This window comes from Oncorhynchus masou, chromosome 12 (genome assembly GCF_036934945.1).
Source record: "Oncorhynchus masou masou isolate Uvic2021 chromosome 12, UVic_Omas_1.1, whole genome shotgun sequence".
NCBI classification, from domain to species: Eukaryota; Metazoa; Chordata; class Actinopteri; order Salmoniformes; family Salmonidae; genus Oncorhynchus; species Oncorhynchus masou.
The window spans coordinates 52,443,900-52,455,695 of record NC_088223.1 but is presented as its reverse complement, the minus strand read 5'-3'; the positions used below and the strand labels follow the sequence as shown (position 1 = coordinate 52,455,695).

The following is an 11,796-nucleotide window of genomic DNA, read 5'->3' as shown; positions in this document are numbered from 1 at the left end:
GGGGGTTGAGATACACCCCACCTGTTTGTTCTCACTACCATGGACTGCCTCTGCATTGTGACTACAAAGGTAAGCTGGCCTGTCGTTTCTTTCACTTAGAGTGAGTGAGAGAGAGAGATTGAGTGATTTCACTTTATATGTTATCTACCTTACTTGCTTTGGCAATGTTAACACATGTTACCCATGCCAATAAAGCCCCTTGAATTGAATTGAATTGAGAGAGGTGAACATGTGTGTGAGAGGGGGGAGAGAGAGAGAGGGGGGTAATCAGCTCCTCGTGCTATTTGCTTTGTCTCATCCTGTGTGTGTGTCTGGGGTAAAACGGTCAACGTAACAGGACAGCATGTCTTTGCAAAGATAGGATATTTGATCACTGTTTCTCTCTTGTTAGCACAATCCCATTCTCTCTTTGTGGTCTTTTTGGCCCCTTATGTATTTGATTTGAGAGTGCACTGCCCGAGAGGCGGTGTGTTAGAAGGCAATGTCCCTGTCTTTCTCTATAAATTCTCTGTTTCTCCCACTCTTTTTTTCTATCTCCCTCTCTGTTCGCGTGTGCTAGCTAGCCATGATCTGGTTAACCTGCGTGACTGATTACTGTAGGAGTGAGTTAGTGAATAGACCTGTGGTTGTTGTGGTAGTTGGAAAGGGCATGGTAGGAGATGGGTCCGGGCTGGGCTCCCAGCATGCCTCAACCTCATTTAGACCCACTCATTTAGACCCACTCTAACCACTACCATGGAGCTAGCTCACACATCTTTAGTCTGCACACACACACAAACACACACATATACACTCACAGCGTGTGTTATATCACACGCACGAGACAAGTGACAGGCTGGGGCCGATAGGCTGGGGCCGATAGGCTGGGGCTGATAGGCTGGGGTTGATAGGCTGGGGCCGATAGGCTGGGGTTGATAGGCTGGGGCCGATAGGCTGGGGTTGATAGGCTGGGGTTGATAGGCTGGGGCCGATAGGCTGGGGTTGATAGGCTGGGGTTGATAGGCTGGGGTTGATAGGCTGGGGTTGATAGGCTGGGGTTGATAGGCTGGGGCTGATAGGCTGGGGTTGATAGGCTGGGGCTGATAGGCTGGGGTTGATAGGCTGGGGCTGATAGGCTGGGGTTGATAGGCTGGGGCTGATAGGCTGGGGCTGATATAGGCTGGGGCTGATAGGCTGGGGTTGATAGGCTGGGGCTGATAGGCTGGGGTTGATAGGCTGGGGCTGATAGGCTGGGGCCGATAGGCTGATAGGCTGGGGCTGATAGGCTGGGGTTGATAGGCTGGGGCTGATAGGCTGGGGCTGATGATAGGCTGGGGCTGATAGGCTGGGGTTGATAGGCTGGGGCTGATAGGCTGGGGCTGATAGGCTGGGGTTGATAGGCTGGGGCTGATAGGCTGGGGCTGATAGGCTGGGGCTGATAGGCTGGGGCTGATAGGCTGGGGTTGATAGGCTGATAGGGCTGGGGTTGATAGGCTGGGGCTGATAGGCTGGGGCTGATAGGCTGGGGCTGATAGGCTGGGGCTGATAGGCTGGGGGGTTGATAGGCTGGGGCTGTTAGGCTGGGGCTGATAGGCTGGGGCTGATAGGCTGGGGCTGATAGGCTGGGGTTGATAGGCTGGGGCTGATAGGCTGGGGTTGATAGGCTGGGGCTGATAGGCTGGGGCTGATAGGCTGGGGCTGATAGGCTGGGGCTGATAGGCTGGGGCTGATAGGCTGGGGCTGGGGTTGATAGGCTGGGGCTGATAGGCTGGGGCTGGGGTGATAGGCTGGGGCTGATAGGCTGGGGCTGATAGGCTGGGGCTGATAGGCTGGGGCTGATAGGCTGGCTGGGGATAGCTGGGGCTGATAGGCTGGGGTTGATAGGCTGGGGCTGATAGGCTGGGGTTGATAGGCTGGGGCTGATAGGCTGGGGGCTGATAGGCTGGGGCTGATAGGCTGGGGTTGATAGGCTGGGGCTGATAGGCTGGGGCTGATAGGCTGGGGCTGATAGGCTGGGGCTGATAGGCTGGGGATAGGCTGGGGTTGATAGGCTGGGGCTGGCTGGGGCTGATAGGCTGGGGCTGGGGTTGATAGGCTGGGGTTGATAGGCTGGGGCTGATAGGCTGGGGCTGATAGGCTGGGGCTGATAGGCTGGGGGCTGGGGATAGGCTGATAGGCTGGGGCTAGGCTGGGGTTGATAGGCTGGGGCTGATAGGCTGGGGCTGATAGGCTGGGGTTGATAGGCTGGCTGATAGGCTGGGGCTGATAGGCTGGGGTTGATAGGCTGGGGCTGATAGGCTGGGGTTGATAGGCTGGGGCTGATAGGCTGGGGCTGATAGGCTGGGGCTGATAGGCTGGGGCTGATAGGCTGGGGTTGATAGGCTGGGGCTGATAGGCTGGGGCTGATAGGCTGGGGTTGATAGGCTGGGGCTGATAGGCTGGGGTTGATAGGCTGGGGTTGATAGGCTGGGGTTGATAGGCTGGGGTTGATAGGCTGGGGCTGATAGGCTGGGGCTGATGATAGGCTGGGGCTGATAGGGGGGCTGATAGGCTGATTGATAGGCTGATAGGCTGGGGTTGATAGGCTGGGGCTGATAGGCTGGGGTTGATAGGCTGGGGTTGATAGGCTGGGGCTGATAGGCTGGGGTTGATAGGCTGGGGCAGACCCTGCCGTGAAACTGGCTCCCATAGAGAGACCGTTTATGTAATGCCATCCAAGCCATCTCTCACGGGCTGGTGTCTGTTCCTCAACCATTCAGCCTGCCTCCAGTCCAAGGCTCTCTCCCTACTCTCTTCAGGAATTCTGGTGGGTTTTCACGCACACTCATAGTGTCCAGGGCGTAGGAGCGTAGTAAAATGACCCCCCCCCCCCTCCATATAAGAAATGATTGTAATAATTCAGCAAAGCTTTTATTTAGAAAAATGAGTCACCACATTTTGTTGAGGGACTGCTATTTGAAAAGGCCTGCTGGAACGTGAGTCACTTGCCCCGCCCCCACTGACTGCTTCATTCTCACTCTCAGTTTGTTACAAGCAGTGTGGCAGTGCGTGGCACAGGAGGCTGCTGTGAGGAGGACGGCTTATAATAATGGCCGGAAAGGAGCAATCGGAATGGCATCATACTCCTGCAAACCATGTGTTTGATGTATTTGGTACCGTTCCACTCATTCCACTCCAGTCAAAACCACGAGCCCGTTCTCCCCAATTAAGGTGCCACCAACCTCTGTGTGAGTGAAAGAAAAAGCACTGTATAGCACCACCATCATGACTGACTGCACCGGGTGACTGTTGTTGGCAACGACAAAGTAAGTTTAAGTAGATCAACTGTGATATGTTAGAATGAAACTTGAGCTACTATAAGCTTTTTCTCCTGGCTATTTTATTTATATTTAACCCTTATTTTACCAGGTAAGTTGACTGAGGAACAATTGTCATATACAGCAACGACCTGTGGAATAGTTACAGGGGAGAGGAGAGGAATGTGCCAATTGGAAGCTGGGGATAATTAGGTGGCCACGATGGTATGAGGGCCAGATTGGGAATTTAGCCAGGACACCAGGTTTAACACCCCTACTCTTACGATAAGTGCCATGTGAACTTCAGTGACCACGGGGTGTCAGGACACCTGTTTAAAGTCCCATCTGAAAGACAGCACCCTACACAGGGCAATGACCCCAATCACTGCCCTGGGGCTTCTTTTTCTTGTTGGAAAAATGCCTTTTCCTGGCCCTCCAACACCACTTCCAGCAGCATCTGGTCTCCCACCCAGGGACCGACCCTGCTTAGCTTCAGAGGCAAGCCAGCAGTGGGATGCAGGGTGCTAGTTAACTAGCTAGCTTTACATTTACAGTTTAGTCATTTTTAGCTGTGAGGTTTTATCTAACCAGCTATCGCTGGGTAGTTCTGGCTGTGTGAAAAAAACAATAGTGAATGTTTTGAACTCAAGAATACTTGCTAGCTGCAGAATTGCTTGCACTGTATTAGTCTTCATCACAGGGTCAGCGAGTTAGGAATGGATTTTCCACCTGCCGAGAAGATAGTGCAACGGACTGTAAGTAAAGTTCTTGGCAACTGCCTGCACACCACCCCTCGCAAACTAGCTGGCAAATTAGAGTGCTTTAAACTTAGATGTCTATAACTTCATCACAGGGATTATGGGTCATGAAGGTGTCTTCCATGTGTTAAGACTTTGATGCTGTCATGATCATGGCAGGAGAGTGACAGCCATGAACAGACAAACAACCGGAGAGGGAGAGAAAGAGAGAGAGAGGCAACAAACAAACAGGTAAGATAGTGACAAGTGTCTCTCCAAGCCCATAGAGTTCATAGACTGATGAGCTGTCATAATGTGAATCAATCTGAATGATCATATATGATCTCTGATTAAATGATAGCAGCTTAAAGGCCCAGTACAGTCAAAAATTGGATTTTCCTGTGTTTTATACAGTAGAAGTCAGAAGTTTATATACACTTAGGTTGGAGTCATTAAAACCCATTTTTCAACCACCCCACAAATTTCTTGTTAACAAACTATAGTTTTGGGAAGTCGGTTAGGACATCTACTTTGTGCATGACACAAGTAATGTTTCCAACCATTGTTTACAGACAGATTATTTCACTTATAATTCACTGTATCACAATTCCAGTGGGTCAGAAGTTTACATACACGAAGTTGACTGTGCCTTGAAACAGCTTGGAAAATTCCAGAAAATGATGTCATGGCTTTAGAAGCTTCTGATAGGCTAATTGACATAATTTGAGTCAATTGGAGGTGTACCTATGGATGTATTTCAAGGCCTACCTTCAAACTCAGTGCCTCTTTGCTTGACATCATGGGAAAATCAAAAGAAATCAGCCAAGACATCAGAAAAAATTGTAGACCTACCTTCAAGCAATTTCCAAATGCCTGAAGGTACCACATTCATCTGTACAAACAATAGTACGCAAGTATAAACACCACGGGACCATACCGCCGTCATACCGCTTAGAAAGGAGACGCGTTCTGTCTCCTAGAGATTAACGTACTTTGGTGCGAAAATGCAAATCAATCCCAGAACAACAACAAAGGACACTGTGAAGATGCTGGAGGAAACAGGTAAAAAAGTATCAATATCCACAGTAAAAACGAGTCCTATATCGACATAAACTGAAAGGCCGCTCATCAAGGAAGAAGTTACTGCTCCAGAGTACGGTTTGCAACTGCACATGGGGACAAAGATCGTACTTTTTGGAGAAATGTCCTTTGGTCTGATGAAACAAAAATAGAACTGTTTGGTCATAATGGCCATCGTTATGTTTGGAGGAGAAAGTGGGAGGCTTGCAAGCCGAAGAACACCATCCCAACTGTAAAGCACGGGGGTTTGCTTTGCTGCAGGAGGGACTGGTGCACTTCACAAAATAGATGGCATCATGAGGTAGTTCAATTATATGAATATATTGAAGCAACATCTCAAGACCTCAGTCAGGAAGTTAAAGCTTGCTCGCAAATGGGTCTTCCAAATGGACAATGACCCCAAGCATACTTCCAAAGTTGTGGCAAAATGGCTTAAGCACAACAAAGTCAAGATATTGGAGTGGCCATCACAAAGCCCTGACCTCAATCCTATAGAAAATTTGTAGGCAGAACTTGAAAAGCATGTGCGAGCAAGGAGGCCTACAAACCTAACTCAGTTACACCAGCTCTGTCAGGAGGAATGGGAAGCTTGTGGAAGGTTACCCGAAACATTTGACCCAAGTTCAACAATGTAAAGGCAATGCTAACAAATACTAATTGAGTGTATGTAAACTTCTTACGAGGACTAAATGTCAGGAATTGTGAAAAACTGAGTTTAAATGTATTTGGCTAAGTTGTATTCTTCCGACTTCAACTGTATATATTTATGAGGTTGGAATAATACTGTGAAAGTATGACAATGCCCTTTTAGTGTAACAGCTGTTTGAAAAGTCTGCCTGAAATGTCCGCCTGTTTGGTGGGTTGAATTTCGGCCTGCCTGGTGACATCACCAGGCAACAAATGAGTTAATAGACCAATAAGAAAGAGAGTTCCTAACCTCTTTGCCAATAACTGCCCGTTGTCAGTGTTCTCCTCACCACTCAGACCATTCCCAGACAGTCCGAGCAAAAGTCTTGTTTGAGAAATTTGCTATGTTTATTTTTGACCATTTTAATTGAAAACAATCACAGTAAGGTACTTAGTTATTTTTTTATAATGAAACAAAAACAGCTCCATTGGACCTTTAAACAAGAGCGGGGATGGGCAACTGGCGGCGCGCGCTATTTTGAAGTCCCTCGGATCAATTTCCAAAATTGGAACTGTTGAGAAATACTGCTGATGCACAATCAGATTTCGAAATTGCACCTTGTGTACTCTACCATTCTATGTCAGTCACTTACAGTTAGTCAATTAGTCCATGCCAGCTAACATTTTTTAGATGTCTAAATTAGTTTAGCGACCAGCTATCTAAACTTGTTATCATGGCCCCATTGATTTTGTTAGTCAGTCTCACTCAAATATCATATTAAAAACTGCAAACATTTTTCTCCACCCGATGACTAGATGTGTAGAATTGAAGGAACTTAGCGATGAAAGAGTACATTTTCCTCTCTGCCCCCTGGCAAATTGAGTAAAATTGCATGAAACTTAGTGTCCCCCGACTGTGGATGTAGGTGCGCAGACCCGCGAGCAACTCCGCCCCTCATGATGAGTTCAGTGTTTTTGGCGCCCCCCCAAACCCCAGGTCAAAGTTGCCCATCCCTGATCTAGAGGGTGGATTTCATGTGTTAACTTCATGCAGGCGAGAGGCAGCCATGATTATATTTTATTTTGGATAATATTGTGTAGGTTGATTCATTTCAATTTGACCTTTCATCCCTGCCTATTTAAAAAAAAACACTTTGTTAACTGTTTATGTTGCTGGTTATTATTAAAGTATAATAACTGTATTATACGTTGAAAACATTACGCGAAGTTTCCAACCATACAGTATGTAGAGCAGCAATAGTAGCAACCTGACAGGGGAAGTAGGAGAAATACTAGGAAATGAATTGTACGGTAGCAGAGAATGAGTACAAAATGGTTGTTTCATTGAATATATCCACATTAACAGTCACACTGGTATTCAGTACAGTATGAATGGCCATGGCCTTAAGACTGATTGGACTGTACCAGAGGAAGTGCCTCTCTATAAGGCCCCCCTTAGCGTTGTAAATTCTCCCATTTATAAGTTAAGATTTGTCTGTTTCCTTTTCTCAAAAGTCACTAGAAATGAGCATTTACAATCTGTTTTTCCACGACAAAAAAGTGCCCCCCTCTAATGTTGCTCCTACTCCCCTGCACACAGTCACACACACACACACACACACACACACACACACACACACACACACACACACACACACACACACACACACACACACACACACACACACACACACACACACACACACACACACACACACACACATTCACAAATACACAAACAACATGGCGGCTGCTCCTGCATATTGGCTATGGGATGCTGGCTGTGGGGTGCTGGCTGTGGGATGCTGGCTATGGGAGTGTGTGGGAACCATGCCAGTAGGAGGAGCGTGGGACAGATGAAAACGAGGCATCTTGCGCAGACTCTTGTCGTTTTTGATGGGAAATGTGGTCCAGTATTTGCTCAGTGTGTGGGAACTTTCACCACAAGCCCAGAGTTTTTTTCATAGAGGGGGGAAGAAAGATTTGTTTTTTTCAAATGAGGTAAATCATTGCTTACTTAGCCATGGAGATTCAGATTCATTTGCTTATCAATCAGTTCAAGTGTATTTGATGTAAGTTAGTTCCCTTGACAACAGAGCTCCTTATGGCCAGCTGACAGAGATAGCAGTGATAGGGAAGATGAATGTGGGGGTTAGGGAAAATAGGATTGTGAATAGGAATCCATTTTTTTGGTCCCCACGTGGACAGTAAAACAAAAGTGTGTGTGGTTTTAACGGTTGGCAAAGCATGCATCTCAGTGTATTGCACATTTGATTCTGTACCACTGAACAGAGACAATTAATGGTATGCTGTAAATATGACTATATGGCTAACAGGCTTCTCTTGGCTCCCTGGTGAGCTTTAATGTGTATTAATGCAGGCTGAGATGTATTTAAACTGCAGGGCAACGACAAGCTTAACTAGCTCAATTAAAGAGCAGAGAGAGGGAGGGCGGAAGGGAAGGAGGGAGGGAGGGAGGGAGAGGGAGAGGGAGATAGCGAGAGGGAGATAGCGAGATAGAGAGAGAGAGAGAGAGAGAGAGAGAGAGAGAGAGAGAGACTCCATCAGGCCTTAATTGAATTTATAATACAGGAACACCTAAGGTAAAATCTAACTCCACACTCTCCCTCTATCTATCCCTGTGTAGGATAACAACATACCGTAGCTATATTGTTATGTAATAGTTTTGTCTTTTGATAGCCTTTCGTGTTTTGTACCTGACTTCAAGGAAAAGCGTTGATTCAACTCGAATCCAAAATGGCTGTGTCTTCTGCCCATCAAGCTGTGTTCTAGCTCTGTGTTTGGTGCAATGGACCAGTAGAGAGAGAGAGGAGGCCCATGCCTGCTTCCATAGGCATAGTCATACTCTTTCATCCTCCTCTTTCTGCTGTTTCACCCATGATGTTTCCCTGGTCCTCTTTGCTCACTATCACTCGTTCCATTTACTCCCCTCATACCATTACAGATTTCATCGACAGAATAAAATGGAGGCTGAAACATCAATCTCTGTTTGAATATAATTATGCAGGCTAACGGACCTCGGGAGTTTCTTTAGACGGGCCATGAACACTGATCGAAGAATCGACTATGACAGAGCACGGCCGGTATCCATGGATATCTGACAACCTTGTTCCAGGATCACACATCTCTTCTCTCGCAGATCGAGATAAAGCTCGGAGCTGGCAGAGGGAGAAAGGCCCACTTTTGCCAAACATTCTGAGGAAGATGGTGGTCAATTTGAAAAGGGAAGCTAAGTTAGTGCATGGAGAAGCAAGTCTCTTTAATGGTGTGTGATAAAGCATTAATGGTGGCACGCGGTTAGTGCAGGTGAGGAGTGTGACAGCTCGTGTAGCCGTCAGGTAGCAGGTCAGCTGTGTGATTTGACCTGTGACGCCCACACTCAGGAGGTCATGTGAAGGGTAATTGGTTTCCTGCAGCACTCAGGGGCTTTACATGTGTGGGAGACTTTGGACCTAGCGATGTGAGCTAGCATTTACTGCAACAGCAGATTGTCTATGAGCATGATGTAAGGACCCTCTTAGTTAAATGGATAATAACAGATGATTGGCATTGAGCGTCACAGGCCACAACCCCACTGTATCAAGGGTTTTGAATGAGACTGTTATTAACCTTTAACCCTTAACTCTAAAAGAACACAAGTCAGCTCGAAATAAAGGATGTGTCAGTCAGGTTGCTAGGTCTGAGTTACAGTAGGTCACTTCCTACATTCTCACAGAGTGACTGACCCCTAACCCCTGACCCTTAACCCTGTGGATGGCTCTCTGTGTTCACTGTGTACAGTCGGTGAAAGACACAGGGGCAGTGAGCAAGGTGGAGGGGGAGGTCAAAATCAATTCTGTAAGCCTTTTTCAATCCCACTTTACATCGATGACAAAACATGTGTTTACAGTAATAGGTATTAATTATGGTAGGCAGGTAGAGTATAATTGCTATGAAGGTACAGCTTCTACAAAGCAGCTGTGATTGCATATTCAGGTCTTTGCGATTGCATCGTGAAGCTTATTTTCTTGACATGCATTAGGTTTGCAAACAAACGCAAATTGATTGTGATGAAACCCCCCCCCCCCTCACTCTAAAACGATGACTTTTTATTATCACAGTTTACAGCTTTGCAAATATTTGAGATTGTGTAATTTCATCCACCAGCAGCCAATTGAGCATGTGGACAAGGTTAGAAATTATGCAATCCACAAGCCACAAGCCACAAGCCACAAGTGAACAAGCCACAAGCCACAAACAGGTCAATACATAACAAACTATTCTATGACCATATACAGTGGCTGCCTGTCATTCAGGGCAGGTGAGGCTGGTTATTTTGGTGTTAATTTTTTGCCAACAATGTAAAAAAATAAATAGACATATATCATTGAGTTAATAAAGCCGCATTCAAACATGGTCTCTTTTTTGTTTTCTTGAGTAAGGCAGCTCCAAAATGCAGGTGTTTCAGCCTAGCTCAGTGCTTTATGTGGTAGTGGGCCAAGCCAGCAGAAAATACGGAGCACTGCGCCGTGATTGGCTCAGTGTTCTGTCACTCATGGGGACACTACGTCGAAGGGTAGAATCTACTGGCAAATCCTTCTTAATCTTTGTCATATGAAGAGAAATTACGGAGAAAACGTATCGGTGCTCATCGGCCATTGGACATAAACATTACACAACAAGTTGCAAATCACAAATTCAACAATGAGTGGTTTGTAAGGAATCAGTGGCTAACTGCAAGCATTGCAAAGCAATCATTAGCCTGCTATTCAGTGGCTGTGGCTGTGTGGTCCCAAGTCTAAGATTAAGGGCCTCTTTTCCTAGTTTAAAATGATAAACATTCAACATTGGCCATATTGTCACTGAAGCATGATTTGTGCTACGCTCAAAACAACTGTTAACTCAGAACTGCAAAATCTGACTTTAGTGAGTTCAAGACATCTGGAAACTCGGGAAAAATTAGCCATGCATGGGAAAAAAAGTTTTGAACATTCATCCAACTCGGAATTATAAATCGGGAACTCGCCTCTTTCTAGAGCTACAACCTGAAGATTGCTGACGTCATCATGATTCAAGTTTTTTTTTTCCCCCAGTTGTCTTGAAAGCACCATAAGGGAGATATGTATACTGTAGCTAAGAAAGTAATACTAAGTGTATGTTGTGTAGTGAGCTGTTAGTCACCCATGTGCCTCAGCCTAATAATTTGGTTGATTTTCACCTTTTAATTTCGCCTACTGTTCTGACTTGTTGGTGCACATGTAGCCTATAACCTGTTTTTGAGAAATGTAATCATGGAATATTGTAAGAGCTTTCATTGTCTGCTTATATGCCCCCTTTATTTATCATACCGTTCTGACGTGGTGTACAGGGAGAACACTGTAAGAACGGCCCATGTTCTGAATTCTGTCGCTGTACATTTCAAAAGTGCAGAACAAATAGTTATATTGACAACGTCCGTCGTCGCTCGCTCATTAATGTCTTGATCGAAGTGACGGATTGCCTCTTATCTGCTTGTCCTCACCTTATGCCATAATTTGTACATCTCAATTGTCAGTAGAAACCACATTTGTGTAAGCAAGTCAGCCATCAGCAATGTTTTTTAGGCAGTAAATGAGGCTGAATGAACTGTTTTGCTGCCAGACTCCGCTGACAGCCAGGTGTAGCAGTGGTATAGTGCAGTTCATGTATTGTTTAGTGTTGTGTTGTGTAGTGGCTTTGCTGGCATGCATCCAATTATACTTTTTTGGGCTCACCAAGATTTGCATGCTAAAATCTCCACTGACCGTATCTATCCATACTGTACATAGTAATTTAATTACCATGTAAATACAATGTTTTTGGGGACATGCAGGACTTTCATGTCAAGGTGAGACATCCTATTAACTAAGATAAATAACATGATGACTGTAACTGGGGGCTGTTGTGCAGGGTTCTGAGATGTGAAGAATGCTGGCCAGTGATTGAAAAGTTCACCCTCATGGTCAATGTGATATCAGTTTATATGAACCAGCTGGTCAGGTCTTAAAATCTCAACCCTCTTTGAGAGGACACAGAGTTCTTTTCCCATTCTCCTTTCC

General features: G+C 46.0%; 1 protein-coding gene across 1 annotated transcript in view; it reads left to right on the top strand.

The window, feature by feature from the left end:
* Positions 1 to 11,796, top strand: part of LOC135550375 (disks large homolog 4-like) — a 93,341-nt gene continuing 81,545 nt past the window's right edge. Inside the window, exon 1 of the mRNA XM_064981103.1 lies at positions 1 to 69. Within this exon, the coding sequence (XP_064837175.1) occupies positions 40 to 69 (30 nt within the window). The 5' untranslated portion in view covers positions 1 to 39. The remainder of the gene's footprint in view (positions 70 to 11,796) is intronic.